This window comes from Ahaetulla prasina, chromosome 2 (assembly GCF_028640845.1).
Source record: "Ahaetulla prasina isolate Xishuangbanna chromosome 2, ASM2864084v1, whole genome shotgun sequence".
Taxonomy (NCBI): domain Eukaryota; kingdom Metazoa; phylum Chordata; class Lepidosauria; order Squamata; family Colubridae; genus Ahaetulla; species Ahaetulla prasina.
In genome coordinates, this window is record NC_080540.1 from 126,947,467 (window position 1) to 126,966,984 (window position 19,518).

The following is a 19,518-nucleotide window of genomic DNA, read 5'->3' on the forward strand; positions in this document are numbered from 1 at the left end:
GGCGGTTGAGATTCCCAGACTTTTGGTCATGGGGGATTTCAACTTGCCATCGGCCGGCTTGTCATCAACAGTGGTCCAGGAGTTCCAGGCTTCCATGACGGCCTTGGACCTGATTCAAGTAACTGATGGCCCTACGCACATCGGGGGGTCCACACTGGATTTGATTTATATCTCTGGACAGTGGTTTAATGATCTGGTATTAGGAGATTTAGTGACGGAACCTGTGTCATGGTCAGATCATTTTCTCCTCCGCCTAGACTTTCAGACCGTCGCTCACCACCGCAGAAAGATGGAACCAATGCGTTGGTTCCGTCCCAGGCACCTGATGGACCCCGAGAGGTTCCTGACGGAGCTTGGGCCATTCCCTGAGGATCTTGCCCACGGCATGACTGAAGAACTAGTTGCAGCCTGGGAACAGGCCGCGGCTGGGGCTTTGGACCATGTCGTGCCTTTGCGGCCTCTGACCCGGCGCAGATCTCAATTGGCCCCTTGGTTCTCTGAGGAGCTGAGAGAGATGAAACGCCGGAGAAGACGCCTAGAGAGTACCTGGAGGTCCAGCCGTTCCGAGGCTGATCGGACACTAGTTAGGTCTTTTTCGAAGACCTACCTAGTGGCACTGAGGGAGGCGAAACGTTCTTACGTTTCCACCCTCATTGCATTGGCAGATAACAGCCCGGCCACCCTGTTTCGGGTGACCCGCTCTCTTCTACATCAGGAGGGGCGGGATGACCCCTTGCAGGGACGTGCCAAGGAGTTTAGTGGTTATCTATACGATAAAATCGTTCAGCTTCGGGATAGTTTGGACCAAAATTGCGATGATCCAAGTGAGTTGATGGAGACGCGTCTTGTCGATGTTGTTTGGGATGAGTTTGATTCTGTGGCTCTCGAGGACGTGGACAGGCTACTGGGGAGGTTACATGCCACTACATGTTTACTGGACCCGTGTCCCTCCTGGCTGGTGCTGCCCACTCAGGAGGTGACACGAGGCTGGCTCCAGGGAATTATAAATGCTTCATTGTTGGAAGGGGTTTTCCCTGCCGCCTTGAAAGAGGCAGTGGTGAGACCCCTCCTCAAGAAGCCTTCCCTGGACCCAGCTATTTTGGGAAATTATCGTCCAGTCTCCAACCTTCGCAAAGGTTGTAGAGAGTGTGGTGGCATGGCAGCTTCCCCGGTACCTGGATGAAGCTGTCTATCTAGACCCGTTCCAGTCCGGCTTCCGGTCCGAATATAGTACGGAGACAGCTTTTATTTTATTATTTATTTTATTATTTATTTATTTTTATTTATTTACATTTATATCCCGCCCTTCTCCGAAGACTCAGGGCGGCTTACAATGTATAAGGCTTTGGTCGCGTTGGTGGATGACCTCTGGAGGGCCAGGGATAGAGGTTATTCCTCTGCCCTGGTCCTGTTAGATCTCTCAGCGGCTTTTGATATTATCGACCCTGGTATCCTGCTGCACTGGTTGGAGAGTTTGGGAGTGGGAGGCACCGTTTATCGGTGGTTCTCCTCCTATCTCTCTGACCGGTCGTAGATGGTGTTGACAGGAGGGCAGAGATCAACCGCGAGGCGCCTTACTTGTGGGGTGCCTCAGGGGTCGATTCTCTCGCCTCTCCTGTTCAACATCTATATGAAGCCGTTGGGTGAGGTCATCAGTGGCTTTGGGGTGAGTTACCAGCTGTACGCTGACGATACTCAGCTGTACTTTTCCACCCCGGGCCACCGGGGAAGTTGTCGAAGTGCTGTCCAGGTGCCTGGAAGCCGTACGGGTCTGAATGGGGAGAAACAGACTCAAGCTCAATCCCTCCAAGACCAAGTGGCTGTGGATGCCGGCATCCCGGTACAATCAGCTGCAACCGCAGCTGACTGTTGGGGGCGAGTCATTGGCCCCAACAGTAACGGTGCGCAACTTGGGCATTCTCCTGGATGGACGGCTGTCGTTTGAAGACCATTTGGTGGCCGTCTCCAGGAGAGCTTTTTACCAGGTCCGCTTGGTTCGCCAGTTGCGCCCCTTTCTTGACCGGGATGCCTTATGCACGGTCACTCACGCTCTTGTCACTTCTCGTTTGGATTATTGCAATGCTCTCTACATGGGGCTCCCCTTGAAGTGCACTCGGAGGCTTCAGTTAGTTCAGAATGCAGCTGCGTGGGTGATCGAGGGAGCCACACGTTGCTCCCGTGTAACACCGCTCCTGCGCAGTCTGCACTGGCTACCTGTGGTCTTTCGGGTGCGCTTCAAGGTGTTGGTTACCACCTTTAAAGCGCTCCATGGCTTAGGGCCCAGGTACTTACGGGACCGCCTGCTGTTACCTTATGCCTCCCACCGACCCGTACGCTCACACAGAGAGGGTCTTCTCAGGGTGCCATCCGCCAAGCAATGTCGGCTGGCGGCCCCCAGGGGAAGGGCCTTCTCTGTTGGAGCACCTACCCTCTGGAACGAACTTCCCCCTGGTTTGCATCAACTACCTGACCTTCGGACCTTTCGCCGTGAATTGAAAATGCACTTGTTTATCCAAGCGGGACTGGCCTAAATTTTTTAAACTTTTTGAATTTTAAATAATTTTAATTGGGGTATTTTATGAATTTTATGGGTTAAATTTGACGGCTTTAAATTTTCGGCCATTTATAGAATATGTTATTTTAACTTTCTGTTTTAATCTGTATAGTGTATTGTTTTTTATAATCTGGCTGTACACCGCCCTGAGTCCTTCGGGAGAAGGGCAGTATAAAAATCGAAATAATAAATAAATAAATAATAAATAAAAAAATAAAAAAAACAGTCATATTTTCAGTGCCATTATAACTTCAAATTGCCAATAAAGGAATGATTGTAAATCGAGGACTACGTTATTAAATGTAGTTCAATAATGCAATTGTTACATAAGTATTTGTAGAAATACTGTTGCCCTAAAGTTTCTACAGATATTTGTATAAGAACTGTATATTTTAGTATTTTGTATGATACAGGATATGTCCTTGCATATCAGCATTTTCAAGATTGGGTCAAATATAGGCATCATTTTTCCATGGGGACAGTTATTGATGAGGCAAAGAAGTGTGCTATCAAGAAAGCTAAACTAGCTTACAAAGAAAGAAAGGAAGGAAGGAAGGAGTCAGTATATTTTAAACCAACTCTTGTTCCATATTTTCTACAAAGAGTCAATACAGATAGTAAGACAGTAGTTCTCCAGGGATTCTGCAGAGATGGAAAAATAATTGATTTTTAAAAGCACAACTTTGAGAGAGACTGTTACCATAGAAAAGTATATATAAAAACAAACATTTAAGGCTCTCAAAATTAAAAAGCAAGAAATTAAAGGTAGTTCTTAGCGTAATCATACTTTTAAGGGACAATAAGAAACAAATCTAGGTGATCCGTGTAATTTGTATAAAGTGATAGGGAATGCTTTTTGAAAAGTATGTATAGAATGTTCAGTTCTGGAAATCTTTTCAAGAGTAATCTTTTCTAAAAAATTTAAAACTTATGTTGATAGCACATTAGCCTTATTTATTTTATTTTTCTGGATCAGTTTACTTAGATCTTTTTTGGGCTCATTGCAACAGTGGTTCTTCTTGAGATGTATATGTGAATGTTAAATTGAATAATTTAATTAATCCACTGAAAGTGTTTTGCTATACATGCCTCAGTTTAGCATGATACCTAAACGTATTCAGAATTTTCATAATGAGTGAATAAATATGTATAGTACAGTGCCCTGAAAAAAACAACTTTGCTAATACCAAGTTAGTAAAATCTTGTTTGGAAGTATTTCAGTACATGAATTTAAAGGCTAAAGGCTAATTGGGATAGTCCCCGCCCTCCTTTTGTAGGCTTCCATCCTGACACCTCATTTGCAGCCTTACATGCTGCTGTTTAAGGGTGAGAAGTAAAGCAGTTGTCCTTCAGAAGTTTCATACTCTCATCCCATGCTCAAGCCCTACCCCCATCCCCAATTCTTGAAATTGCTGTTTCAGGCAGCTTGAACAGGATAAGCTTGGCAAAGAGAGTAGAAATTGCCTGATGGGGGGGGGGCTACTTCCCCTTCTACCGTATAAGCCCAAACATTCTACTAAAAATGCTCAAGAAAATGTTATCCTAGAAGAATTTAATACATAGCTATTCCCAAATAGAGTTAATTAGCCAAAAATGCCAACGCAGTCCTAGGCTGCATCAACAGAGGGATACACATCAAGATTGTGAGAAGTGATAGTACCGCTCTTTACTATATAATGAGGCCACATTTGGAATACAACATCCAATTCTGGTGGTCACAGTACAAAAAAGGTGCTGAGGCCCTATAACATGTGCAGAGAAGCATCACAAAGATGATTAGAGATCTGGAGACTAAATACAGCTAAGGGAACTAGTTGTGTTTAGCCTAACAAAGAAAATGTTTAGGGGTGTCCTGATAGCCGTCTCCCAGAACTTGCAGGGCTGTCATAGAGAAGAGGGTGTTGATCTATTCTCTGTAGCACCTGCGGGCAGGACAAGAAGGAATGGGTAGAAGCTAGGGAGATCTAACCTGGAAATAAGAATATTTCTGACAGTGAGAATGATTAATCAATCAGTGGAACAGGTTGCCTCCCAGAGTTGAGGTTTTCAAGAAAATACTGAACAGCCATTTTTCTGGGATGGTATAAGGACTCCTGCCTTGGGCACAGGGTTGTACTAGAAGACCACCAATGTCCCTTTTAGCCCTATGATTTTATAATAATGTCTACGAAGACCATGTACTAATGGTCATATCCTCTAATTTCCCAACTACTCATATATAACTAGACCCCCTTGAGAATTAGGTCAGTGTGGTTATGAGTGAGTTTCACATTTTATTTTAAGAGCTTCCTGGACTTTAATTGCCCTATTTGGTTTTTTTTAAAAAAAGGACTTGAAAAATGCAGCAGAAATCTGAAAGCAGACATTGAAATATTTTTACAAAGCATGTTCCTCCCCACCTTCCCCTGTAAGATACCTCATACAATGAAATTTCCTACAAGTCAAATTATTTAATTATCTAACATTGGATATTTAGCTTTTTTCTGCATAGTAGATAACAAAAGGTTTGCTTATGTTAAAAATATTAATGCTTATATAACCTTTGTGATACTTTCATTTTACCAGCAGATGTCTCTGTTGTCAAACTTGAGAGTTTAATAGACAAAGGAAGTAATTTTCTGAATAAAAACTCTCCATTTGAAAATGGGAATTGAGGGGTTAAAATAAGCTTTTCCAATATGAAACTCTTTCATTGCCATTAAAAATAGAACTTGGTGTATTCTTAAGCATCTTGCTTTTTCTACTTGAGTTCCAGTGTTTCAGGAAAACTTGGGTAAGTTTTCTTTGTATCAGGCTTTGATAGGGGATAGTGAGCGTAATAAGCTTAGTTCCATTTAAAAGGTGTTTCCTGTTTCAATTTCCTGTTTCAAGGTTGCTTTAACAACTTATTTCTATACATACTCTATACACCATTTTGTGCATGAAGGTAGTAGCTTCTTTAAGGTTGAAGAGAAGGAGAAAAGAGAACAGAAGAGAAAAATTGGCCATTCGATTGGCTGGATGAATAGCTCTGATTTATGAGATCCATCTGTTTCCTGTAATGAATTCATAAACCCATCAAACAATGACCCAAACCAATTACAGGGGGTTGGGTGGGGGAATACACTGCTATGCTATGTTTAATGCAGTGAAGCACTTGCATTGTATAATCAAAAATTCTTCTCACATACAGTACTTTGTAATGGAGCTTGCTGTATTTAATGGAAGCTGTAAATAAATCCTGTCACAGCAGTGGTTAAGAATGCATTGCTGGGTTTAACTGTTCCATCTCCAGAATGCTTCTTGCAGCGCTCCCCTTCTTTTCCTTCTTAGTGAACCATTGATATTTTGGAGAGTGGGGCAAGGTGAGCAATGTGGGAACAACTTGGGAGCAAAAGAGGTGTACATTGTACAGCATACATACAATTATATATTGTACAATCTTAGATGTGAAGAAACTAGGGATCCAAAAGACCAAGAACTCAATGTGAGGCTTATGTAGCTTTTATTAGTTCCATGTTAAACTTTGCAGAAATGTGTTTAAAAGCTGAATAATTAAGATCTGAGTGACTGATCCCATTCATTGCATTAATAACATTATATGGAATTCCTTAATGCCTTTGCATGGAGTTGGGATGTCTCTGAAATATTTTTTCCTCACATTGGATTATGAAATTTAGTTTTAAATTTAAATATGGGATTATTAGTAGTAGCAAGCAATTAGCTTTATATTGGGAATGTGGGAGATATTTATTAGAAAAATCCAAAGTAATGTGGTTTTCATGCTACTGTGGTTTTGTGTCACAATCGATTCCTGACCTATTTATTTTTTTAAAAAAGAAGCAGTATATAGTTTTGGAATGATCTCTTTAATAAAAATGAAATATTTAGTATGCATGGTGAAATATTTACTCTTATATTTCTTTAACTCCATCGTGATGGCATCAGATTAGATTACATTGTTTGTATCATAAACTGCTGCTTAAATAATAAAATTCATGGAAATATATTACATCAGTAAAAGGGCATAACAGTATAACAAAGTTGGAAGGGAACTTGGTGGTCTTCTAGTCCAATCCCCTGCTCAGGCAGGAAACCCTATACCATTTCATACAAATGGCTGTCCAATCTCTTCTTAAAAACCTCCAGTGTTGGAGCATTCACAATTTCTGGAGGCAAGTCGTTCCACTTATTAATTGTTCTAACTGTCAGGAAATTTCTCCTTAGTTCTAGGTTGCTTCTCTCCTTGATTAGTTTCCACCTATTGCTTCTTCCTCTGCCTTCAGGTGCTTTGGAGAATAGCTTGACTCCCTCTTCTTTGTGGCAGCCTCTGAGATATTAGAACTCTGCCATCATGTCACCTCTAGTCCTTCTTTTCATTAAAAAGATAGTGTCTTTTGTAGATAACGTCTTGTGTAACTAGCCTGGTCTTTTCTGTAGATTGACAGATTGGGTTTGGGATCTGATTAAATGTATGGCATGATCTAATCTATGACCATTGTGCGAGAGGATGTGTTAATATATCTACAATATATTAAGAGCTATCACTTTCAAAAAGTTCAGTTGTGATCAAGAAAAGTGCCTTTAAATCATCTACTATTAAGAAGACATTTGTTGGTTCCATTATCATAAAAAAAATATTTGCAAAATTAATACATTTGTTCAAATCTGCTGGTAATTTCCCCGCAATGCTTTAAAAAACTTCCACTGTTATTTAGCTAGGGCTTGGTATTATGAAATTAAGCTAAAAGGATTTTTTCTTAATATATGTCACAACTTAATGCTTTATTACTTTAAAATGCCTTTTGCAAATAATTACAGTATTTGATATCTAAAGCACAGGGAGTCATGGATCCAATTCATTTGTGATCTACATGATTTTAATTATCTTAGTATAGTTGAGTGTCCCTATTCCAAATTCTATAATCAGGTGAACTTTATTTATTACAGGCACACACCATTTTATTATGTAGTATTTCCCAATCTCTCAATGAATATGAAAGAAGCCTATGTTTTTATACACATTAAACACATTAAACACATTAAAACACATTAAAAACGCTTTATAATAGTTGAAAAATATTAGCTCTATAAAACAATTTTTAAGGTCATTAATTTTAAGTTGGTAACTGATTACCTCTTTATTCTTACCATTGCTGTCAACTGATTAGTTTTTTAATTATTTTATAGCTCTTAACTGATTGATTGCATTTAAATAAATTTACATATTTTAATATACTAATCATTGTGCCATTATAAGGTTGATAAGAAAATAGGCCTTTTTTGTCTTGAGATTGAAATATAGGTTTAATTTGTGCTATATCGGTAACAATAAGGGTGTGGAACTTTTCTTTTTCAGACACAGTCTGGTATAATAGTATAGAGGAGACAATAATACAAAAGCAGAAAAGTTCCATTGTTTTAGATAGATAGATAGATAGATAGATAGATAGATAGATAGATAGATAGATAGATAGATAGATAGATATAAAACAACTGAACTTCTTTCTCTATATGTGTGTGTATGTATGTGTGTGTATAAGATCTATCTATATAAGATAAAATGTGTGTTGTTACCTCCTTCAGCTGAATGTCACCTTCTGCTTCCTATTATTTATAGAAGAATTATACTTTAGCTTAATTGCTATCAACCACATTGGATCAGACCTGATAGGCAAAAGGCTTTTCTTTTGTTTCTACATGATACACAAATTCCTTTGGGGAACAGACAAGTAGACATGACAACAAGAGCACCCTCTTTTTTCTATAGTTTAACAACTATTTCATTCCTGGCAATCAGAAATAAATTGCTGGATATATACATTCTAAATAACAGTCATTGATAACTATAGCCTCCAAATGTTGTCGAAGTCATTAACAGTGATTCTACTCTATCTTCTATTACAGGGGTCCCCAAGCTCTGGCTCAGTACTGGGCTCTGGCCTATTTGGAATTGGGCCATGTGAGTGGCTGGCACACAACTCAACTTGTGCAAGTGGTGGGGTAGTGGACACTCGGATGTGTGTGCAATGGCCTGCCATTCACGTAAGGCTACATGTGTGTGCATGCCGGTCTACAGCTCACATGGCCCAGTTTCCCTCCCCCTCCCAAGCCAGGCCGCCAAGCTGCAAAGGTGGGGGACTGCCATTCTATTAGCTGGTTCTTTAGTTTATGTAAATTTTTATGAATGAGCATTTCATTTTATCAATGTGTATGCTAAAAGTATATTAAGGGAAGCTGGACTAGAATAAGGTGAGCAATGGTTTTAAAACTGGAAGAAGAAATGTTAATAACCTGCACGATGGTGATGATATTCTGAGAGCTAAAATGTAAAAGATCTACACGCTCTAGTAATAAAAACCAAGGAGCACAGTGAAAAATTAAAATTAAATATAAAGAGGAGCGAATCAGCCTTAGAATTGTCAATGATAGCTTCTGCCTTTTAGAATCAGCCATCAACATTAAAGGAACAAGCCGTCAAGAAATAGGCCTCAGTAGCATTTAGTTGAGCAACTACGAAGGCTTTGGAAAAGATTCAGAAGCTGTGTTGTATGTATACTTACAAAGATCAGAATTCTACACAACTTTGTAAAAGTAAAAATTGGATTTTGAAGAAGCAGGGTAAAAAGAGTATTGATGCTTTTGAACTTTGGTGTTCAAAGAGAAGTATTGGAGGTGATACTATTGCTTGCGTTAATGAAACATAACAACATTTTTTACAAAAACCTATCTTGAAGTTCATTTTCTAAGAGATTGCAGTCAGTTTAAATCAGAGTGAACACTATAAATTTCTTAAAGGTCAGCTTGAGTATAGTCTAGCAAGATGTATTGTATTTTTCAGACTATACGATGCTGTAAGACGCACCTAGCTTTTGTGGACGAAAACAAGAAAAAAAAATCTGCCTCTGCCTCCCAGCAATTTGCCTCCTTGCAGCAAACAGCAAACAGCCTGGTCAGCTTCAGCACAGCCTGATTTAGCATTTTAGATAGTTTAGATAATTTATCAATTTAAATAGGCCGCTGCTGCCTATCCCCGCCGCCTGGAACAGGCAAAAAATGGGGAACTTGGAGATGGAAAAGGGTGCACGGAGGCTGAAAACGGGACACGGGAGGCCAAAACTGTGGCACGTGGAGGCGGTGATAGGTGGCAGCGGCGATGGGTGGTAGCGATCCCTGCAGTCTGGAACAGCTGGTAGGCTTTATTCCAGGAGGCAGATCCAACTGCCAGTCAGCTCCTCTTACTAAATCAGGCTGTGCTGAAGCTGACCAGGCTGTTTGCTGTTTGCTGCAAGGAGGCAAATTGCTGGGAGGCAGAGGCCAAAGGGTGGGGGCCAGTTGGTGGGCGGGGCTTCAGCAACATTCACTGTATAAGATGCATAGACATTTCCACCCACTTTTTTGGGGGTGGGAAGTGTCTTATACCCTGAAAAATAGAGTATTTAATAACAAAACGGTATCTTCTCAGATTTGAAAAATCAGATTTCTGCTACTTAATGCAGGCATAACTGTAATGCCTATGATTTTGGATTTCCCTTCTCTAAACCAAAAAGAGAAACCTGCATTGGGAAAAGACCACTGGTATCATGGGTCTTGGATGACTTTGTTTACAGGAGGCATTGCTGTGACTGTCCTTGCCTATTTCTAAAGAGGCTCTGGATCAAAACTTTCCCATTCCCCTGAGATAGCAATTGGACAAAGGAATAAATACGGTGCATACTGAATAATTTACAACCAGATTTATTGCATAATAATAATAATAATAATAATAATTTCAATACTATTGAGGTCAGCAGAAAGAAAAAAAGGTGAAATAAAACTATTGGGGGTGGGATGAAAACCACTGGCCAGATAAAAGTTGTAAAAATACATTGGAAAGAGCAGTTCCTTAGCTGTGGTCCCCATCTCTTCATTCTGTAAATAATTTCTATTTAAGCACTGAATGTAGCTCAAGCCGTATTTGAAAGTGTTGGCAGATTTAGTTGAAACACCTCTAAAGGGAGATTCCCCCCCCCCTTTAATTTACTGTTGTATGAACAAGCCTCTGTCTTGCACATAGCACTTTGTTTTTGAAGCTGCAGCAGCAAGGAGAACAAGCTATGTGAATTTTTAGAAGTTTTAGTTTAAATTATTGAAAGGCATTTCAGTTTAAATTATGTTGTATCAATGTCTTAATTGAATACTGGATTATGATTCATTAGTTCCATAAAGGTTTGATGCAAATCTTTGATGAATCTAATGAAAACAAAACAAAAAAAAATGATGCTTCTGATCTTTTGCAGATGCACCAGAGGAAAAAGAGGATATCAGGGAAGCCTGAAGTTTGTGTAGGCTTGTTCATATAACCCTAAACATACTTTAACATAATATCAAAATTGACTCTTTGGATAAAGCAGCTGTCTTTTAAATGCTGTTTGAGCACATGAAGTAAAAGACATTTTTGTCTAGTTGGATAATATAATAATTTTTAAAGCTGTCTCTCTTTATTTCTTAGATCATAAAAACAGATGGCAATTATTTCTAGAAAGATGACTAGAGTTTATTTTGGCAAAATTTCTGTTTACCTATTGAAGGAATTTTATGCTTTTGATATTGGCCCTACATTTTTTGTCATCTAATCTTCAGTCCTGTTGTACATCTGATATTTAGTTTTTCCAGATTGTTCCTATGCAAAACACTTCTTAAAAATAAATGCAGTTGGTCTGTTGCCATATCTAAGTTATTTCTCAAGCCAGCCATGTGGTTTTTTTTTCCTGTTATTGGTAAGACTCTCAAGTGGCAACAACTACAATGTCTATCTTTGGGCAGTATTTGGAATTTTGTAGCAAGAATACTCCTGCTTTTTTCTTTGAGGAAAAACTTCTCCCATTTAAGCCATTCTGAGAACTGCCAGAAGCATTTGGTTTTGTGCACCTTTTCTTGTCTAGACCTTTGGTTGATCTGGGGTAGAAACCAGTGGTGAGTTTCAGCAGGTTCTGAGTAGTTCTGGAGAACCGGTAGTGGACATTTTGAGTAGTTCAGAGAACCAGCAGTAAAAATGCTGACTAGCCCCGCCCCCATCTATTCTCTGCCTCCCAATTCCCAGCTAATCGGGAGGAAATGGGGATTTTTGCCCTTCCCCTGGAGTGGGGTGGAAATGGAGATTTTACAGTATCCTTCCCCTGCCACGCCCACCAAGCCATGCCTACCAACCCATGCCACACCCACCAAGCCACACACACAGAACCGGTAGTAAAAATTTTTGAAACCCAACACTGGTAGGAACTGGTGTAAAACCCAGTATGTTTGGTCCTATTATTTCTGCCAAGGTTAGTATGTGTGATCTATTTGAGGGCAGGTGTCTCCCTATGTGTATCTCAAAACACCACCTAGATAGCTTTGTAATATTTTGCTTTAGATAATGAGCACCTGCAATATCTTACATTTGAAAATCTAAAGCAGAGCTGTCTCCTTTAACAAATTACTTTCACTGAAGAGAAATTGTAATCTGACAGTTATATAAGGTAATTGTTTATTTTGTTTGAAATAAAGTCCTCAGAAACTTTTAATGGTAATCATGTAATGCTTTAATGCATAATTGCCATATTGGATGGATTCATCTAGAGATAGCTGAAACACTCAAAACATTTCTTATGTAGAAATATTAAATTCTAACCAAATATAGATGTGAGCAAAAATATTGCTTTAAAAATGTCTTGGTTTGCATGTAAATGCAGATGACAGGGCAGCTCCTTTGTGTCTAACTGATCAGTTCATAAAGACACTTCAACTCACATAAAAAATAAGGTTCAGTGAGTAGATTAATCAGATAACAATCATATGAATATATCCTATGTAAACCTTTCTATTTAAATGAGACAAAACCATTTTGTTTGGAAGTATAATAAGTAAATAATATCCATGAACACCTTTCTCATCTCCAATTGTTTTTTAAAAATATCTATATTCTGCTTGTATTTTCTATCACAGTCTATAGGTTAGCCCATTTGTGGCACTTTGGTTCAAAAAGTGTTGTCCTGTGATAATACCACTTTGTCCAGTTAATTCTCTCATGAGAATGAGAGTTTTAGTAGTATATAGATTTTGCTTAATGTTTAGATAGATAGCCCACTGTGTAGCATGCTGCTGTAGTGGATGCCCTCACTCAGCATGGGACTTAATAAGATGATCTGTAAAACCCCGCCTAAGTGTGATAGCCCAGGGCTGGGCATGGAAGCAACACAGCCGGAATGGAAGCTTAACTCCCCTTTATTGCACCAACTTTCCTTCAAAAGTCCTACCGTTAACCGCAAGTCCAGGAGCAAAGCTCTAAACACACACCTCCAATAGTTCCTGGCTGTTATTAGTCCTGAGGAGTAGCACAGTTCTGGGAGCAACCACAGTTCAGGGAATTTCGTTCCATGGAGTCCTCGTCACAGGAAGAGATCATCGGGACTGCAGCATAACCGGGAGCAGAACTGTCCAGCAATTTATAACAGATTTTTAGAGCAATATAAATTGGTTATTAAAACATACTAAGAGAAACATGAAAAGTAAATTACTTCAAAAGAAAAACTCCATTAAATATCCAATATTTACTTGCCCCATGTTTTCACTAGGCATTATTAAGGCAAGCAGCAACCGAACCAGCTTTCCATAGTCAGGACACCAAATCAATGAATAACATTTTATATATCCAACAATCTCACTTCTGTAAGTAAAGAACAGCAGAAGAGGCCTTTAAAAAGAGGCATCCCTCCTTTGCCATCTGATGTTAATGATTTTATTTGCTAATGATTTTATTAATTATTTATCAATAATGACTATTTATTTATCAATATGACTATTATTGATGTTTTTAATGTTTTCAATGCTTTAATGTCTGTAAGCTGCCCAGAGTCATTGCATACTAGATGAGCAGCAAATAAATTAAATAAATAAATAAATAAATAAATAAATAAATAAATAAATAAATAAATAAATAAATGCTGGCCAGAGGGCAAGGCCATGCATGTGTGAAACCAGACCGTCCTTAAGATATTCCAGCCTTGCATTGTTTAGAGTTCGTAAAGGTCAAACTAGTACTCTGACTTAGAACTGGAAACAAATCAGTTTTGAGTGTTTCCAGTCTCATGTGCTTTTTACCCACGTCTGAATACTTTGCTGTGCCTTGCCCTGCTTGCCTAGTCTGGCTATGAGCCTGGGCTGGCTATGTGCGAACACAGCTCCTGTGGTCCGCTTCCTGCCCTCTCCTCCCCACTTGCTTAGTCATCTTGCACCCTCTCTCCCTCGCTGGCGATCCTTCCAAGGCCCAAGGAATCTGGAACTGCTTCATCCTGCTCCTCCGATCGTTCCTCCGTCGCCCTTGCTCCATCTCGTCATCCTCCCTGGACTCAGGCTCCGATGGGGCCATGATGCTCAGCCTTATGTCTTATATTTTTATAGCTTTAATAAGATAAGATTTTTTTTAAAAAAAATCAGAACTTTAATTCTTGCAGCAAAATGTTCTGCATCAGTTTTTCAATTTCACAGTTGTGGATATAGTGAATGATGTATTGTTCCATTAATTTATGTGTGATTTCATCTATTTTTATATATTTTGACTTAGCAGGTTATGGTAAAAGAAATCAAATGTATTAATAGAATTTTTGTTCTGTTTGATAGTGCGTTGTTCTTGGGTAATGTTACCTCAGTGGGGATCAGGGTCTGGGTTTTATTCCAGTTAAAAATTCAGGAAATGTTTCTAGTTTTGAGCAGCTGCAGAGATTTAAACAAAGTCATTGTTTCATCTATATTCCCAGTATATACATTCCTGGTTTGTATTAAATGTACTGCAAATGTAATTCACCATAGTCACTTTGAGTTTTACAAATGAAGTTGAAAAGAATGTAAAAAACAAAGGCTGATGTGAATTTTGTAGGAAATTTAAGCTATTGTTTAATTCTCTGGTAGTATTGAGTAGGAGGGAAAAGAAGATTGGCATCTCTGCTTCCACCTAAGTGTAAGTGGCTGATTTCCACAATTAGAGATTAATTGAGGCATTTGTGAAAGGCAAAATTAAAGCTTCATTGTAATTTGTTAAGAAAATTGTAGGATTGCATGAATTTGCCTGTAGCCTTGGTTACAGTTTTGACTTAGTTTTGTGTGTACCAGGGCCATGATTTGTTCATTTTGAAGATACTCACTTTTATATCTATGTTGTGTTATCGTTCATTTTGCCTAGTAACATTCAAAGTAGAGTATATATACTGCTCTCCTACTACATGGCTCTAGCTTTAAAAGTAATCAGAAATATCAGTTGGCTCACAGTCCCAAAGCAAGACTATTAGTAGATCTCAGTACAGGGAGCATACAACCCTGGCAGTATGCAACTTATGTTAATTACTGATTTGTTTCCAGTTCTAAGTCAGAGTACTAGTTTGACCTTTACGAACTCTAAACAATGCAAGGCTGGAATATCTTAAGGACGGTCTGGTTTCACACATGCATGGCCTTGCCCTCTGGCCAGCATTTATTTATTTATGAAATTTATTTGCTGCTCATCTTGTATGCAATGACTCTGGGCAGCTTACAGACATTAAAGCATTGAAAACATTAAAAACATCAATAATAGTCATTATTGATAAATAGTCATTTTTGATAAATAAATAATAAAATCATTAGCAAATAAAATCATTAACATCAGATGGCAAAGGTGGGACGCCTCTTTTTAAAGGCCTCTTCTGCTGTTCTTTACCTACAGAAGTGAGATTGTTGGATATATAAAATGTTACTCATTGATTTGGTGTCCTGACTATGGAAAGCTAGTTAGGTTTCTGCTTGCCTTAATAATGCCTAGCGAAAACATGGGGCAAGTAAATATTGGGTATTTAATGGAGTTTTTCTTTTGAAGTAATTTACTTTTCATATTTCTCTTAGTATGTTTTAATAACCAATTTATATTGCTCTAAAATTCTGTTATAAATTTCTGGACTGTACAGAGGATATTAAAATGTTCTATAAATAAATTTATGTAATTATATCATAGTAGAATATGATTCTTAAAAGACAAAATATATGAAGCATACTGAAAAAGCATAATTGATTATTTGTGTAATTTTGAGTTAACTAAAATTAGGTGGATCTTATATTTTAAAGACATAAATAAGAATATTTATGTCCTTAAAATAGGGAATTTTAAGGGAATTTTTAGGGAATTGTAAGGAAATATTTTAGGAAAGAAATTTGTTCATATCAGTATCAGTGTGAATGTATCTAATGTCAACCTGTCGGGTAATATGGGTAGTACAAGATGCAATTGTACTTTTGAGAGTCACACATTTTAAAATTTATATGTGTGTGTATAAATTAGATTATTTTATTACTTATAAGTAATTCAAGGTGACAAAGATACATATTGCGCCTTTCTCCTGTTTTCCCCACAACCAAAAACCCCTGTGAAGTAGGTAGAGCACCCAGTCCAACTTTTATGCATAAAATGGGACTAGAACTCACAGTCTTCTGGTTTCTAGGCCAGCACCTTAATTGTTACACCAAAAATTATTCACTCTATTATTATTATTATTATAATGGAAAACTGTTTCTTAAAATGGAGAAAAAGAAATTAAGACTAGAAAAACTAACACATTTCGCTAGTTCTTAACATTAGCAGTTGTAATTCCATATAGATAGTTCTCACTTTATGATTATTCATTTAACAACCATTTGAAGTTATGATGGCACTGCAATATTGTTAAATATTGTTTCCTTAATGTAAATTTCCCCAAGTTTGATATGCTCTTAATATCAAAAGACAGAAAAATATTATTATGGCATACATTTGGAGAGATGAAGAAAAAGAATTTTAGTATATAATATAAAGTTTTAGAAATCACTGACTGTCCAGAAATATTGTTTTGAAATTGTCAGTCACATGACCAAACCTAAAGAATGTAACATTTATGTAGCATAAACTCTGCTTCCTAAGTGTTATATGCTTGATTACTTCACTCGCTTATTCAAGCAAAGAGCATGTTGATGAATTTTAATTTCAAGTGCATTTAAGAAGAGTTGTATTTAATTCTCCCTCTTAATATTTTCTTAACTTTTTATTTTCTTAGTGCCAGAACCTATTAAGACCAGTTTAAGCCAGCCCCAACCTGCCGGTACCAGTACCAGTACTTCCACCAGCACTATTACCAACAATAATAATGGCAAGCGTGCATCTGCCAATGGGCAGCAGCCAGCTGCATCCCGATACCTGCCTCGTGAGGTGCCTCCACGCTTCCGCCAACAAGAACAGAAGCAGCTCTTAAAAAGAGGCCAGCCTCTGCCTGCTGGAACTCTGATCAGCACAAGCCCAGCGCAAGGTACTGGACAAGTAGGAACAAGTCCTCCTCCACAACCAGGAGTAGGTGGACATCACCACCCCAGTAAGACTCAGATCCCCACAGGTGAGTGATCAGGTTGAAAGAAATGTGTTATAGGCAGGACAATTGTTCAGCTGCCCAGCTAAATAGTTAATATTTACCTCAGAGTGGTTGGTTTCTGATTTAAAACACCATGGTCATGTAGAAAGGAAGGCACATTGTTCTCTGTTACAGAATCAGTTCATCTGGAAAGTATAGGTGAACAATATAGAGACAAGACCTGAATGAAGTAATATTGGCAGCTTACTAAACAGGAGATTGATTGGAAACCTTTGTTGATTATGGGCCTTTTGTGGCCATAATCTAACTAAAGGACTTTTCTGCGTAGTTCTTTGAGTTAGGCTCTATAGAAGAGGCAGAAATAAAACCAAAATTGAAACCTTTATCAGAGCAGACTATAAAAGCATTGTTTTGAGTGTTTTGAATACAAAGCAGAGCTCCCATGTTCATAGAGGTTCATTTTGTGCTTGAAATCAAAATTTGACTGTTCACAGTGAAACATGCATGATACAAATTGTTTGTGTATAAAGTATATAACAGTGATGGCGAACCTTTTTGGCACCGAGTACCCAAACTGGAACATGTGCGCGCACATGCCAGAGCGCCAGAAACCTAAAGACCAGCTGGCTGGTGCGCATGGGCTTGCTGGCCACCTGGTCTTTGGGTTTCCGGCATGCGCATGTGCGCTAGCCAGCTGGTCATACAAGTTCCGGAATCCCAAAGAGCAGCTGGTGATGGTGCACATGCCCACAGACCATACCATAGGTTCACCATCATGGGTATATATAGTTATATCCATGACTTATTGTTTGAGAAATGTTACTGTAGCTCAAGTAGATGTCATAAATTGTCAGTCCACCATATGGATATGTACAAAAGCAGGAATCCTAGGAGAACAGACTTAATTCTGAATATAATTTGTATAATGTTGTCTTAATATGTTTTTTTCAAAACTGAATGATTTTACATCCAGATGTTTCAAAATGTTAAGAGAGAATATTGCTAGTGCTTGCAAATTGGCATCTCAAAATCTGACTAAAGTTATTAGCTATTTAAAGTAAGCCATGATTTTTGCAGTTGTTGTTTTAAGAAATGTCAGACCATGAGTTGGCAATCATGCATACTCTAAATGTATTATGAGATATTATAGCAGGATGAACTGCTCCTGTGAGAGTTAATGGGCTTTAGTCCAACTTGTATCATAGATGAGTGGAATTACTTGTGGATCTCAGAGTATATTTCTTCCTAAGAATAGCTTGAGAAAATGAGAGCTGAAAAGTCTACTGAAATTGATCGAGCAATGTTAAATGCAGGACTTATTTGGAGTAAGTAAGTGAAAGGAGAAAGCATCTTCTATCATTGAAACAGCACTCAGAATGATAAAAAAAATCAGCCACTTGGTTCAGTAAATAGAGGGAGACCAGTAGTATTGCCATGCTTTTAAATTTAGTTTTTAGGCTGTACGTTATATTGTTTTAAAGTTCCATTTTAAAAGTTACTGAAGAGAAGAATACTATATATTCCAAACTTAAATTATGGAGTTTGCAACTGCAAAATTTGTTGAAGCTGTTGACTTTGGAAGGGTTTAATAGGGATTTAGACAAGAACTTAAGAATGTTGGACAGTTATAAAATATTGGTTAACCTTGATTCCTAATAGAATTGTCCTATTTATAATATTGTATCTTTCAGTGCTGGTTACTAGCAAACAATATTAAGGAAATGTTATTTCCTTCATGTTTGCTTGAAAACTTTCAATTGGCATTTAGTTGGACTTTGTGTGAAATCATAATAGATTCAATAGACTTGTGTCTGATTTAAAGGGCTGTTCTTACATTCATGAGTTATAGAATCTTGGCCTAAGAAGTTGGCTGTTCTGCCAAAAAAGCACTCAAGACAGCTAACAGCAAAAGGTTAACGGGATTTGGAAGTGGTGCTTACAGTTTTGTCCTCTGTCATCATTTACATTGGACTGAATCTTCACACTTACACAATATGTTTTCTGGTTTAGAAGAACACCAAGCCATATTGTAGTTTGATTTGTTTGAGGATTGTTTGTTTGGAGCTTAATATAATATGTGACTAAAAATATGTAGCCACTCATTATGGTTTTCTATTATGTATAAATAAGGCTACTGTGATTTATTCAACAAAGCAGGCTTTTAAACATTCTAAACTAAAAAATGTCTAAAAATGAGTTTATATGTAAACTCAGTCCCTTTCTGACTGTATATCCTTGCTAGTTTGCCATATGCACTTAAATGAATTCTTAAGTGCTAATAAGTATTTCCAAGTGCAGGGGAAAATCTTCCTCCTTTTTTGCCCTCTCTTTGAGAGGGAAAGATTACATACAATATTCCAGTCTTTATTATAATTTATGTTTAAACCATTTTTCAAGTTCTCTGATTTTATATCTGTACTTCCTTATTTTCCTGGTATTGTTCATTTGTTTCCTGGGTAGGCTAAACTGGCTATGTTAAATGTCAATTTTTTATTATATTCTTAACATTAATTTTATTTTTTTCCCTTTGAACTTGACAACTGTGCTACACTGTGGTTTTACTGTGAATGGAATATTTAGCAAAACAGTGTCAAATATATC

At 38.0% G+C, this 19,518-nt stretch overlaps 1 protein-coding gene across 5 annotated transcripts in view; it reads left to right on the top strand.

Annotated features, from left to right (window-relative positions):
* The window catches only part of TNRC6C (trinucleotide repeat containing adaptor 6C), a 146,492-nt gene that overhangs the window by 59,020 nt on the left and 67,954 nt on the right, over positions 1-19,518 (top strand). For 4 of the 5 annotated variants that reach the window (XM_058166277.1, XM_058166276.1, XM_058166281.1 and 1 more), the window contains exon 4: positions 16,609-16,941. In XM_058166277.1, the coding sequence (XP_058022260.1) occupies positions 16,609-16,941 (333 nt within the window). The remainder of the gene's footprint in view (positions 1-16,608; positions 16,942-19,518) is intronic. The other variant, XM_058166278.1, reaches the window with a different exon arrangement.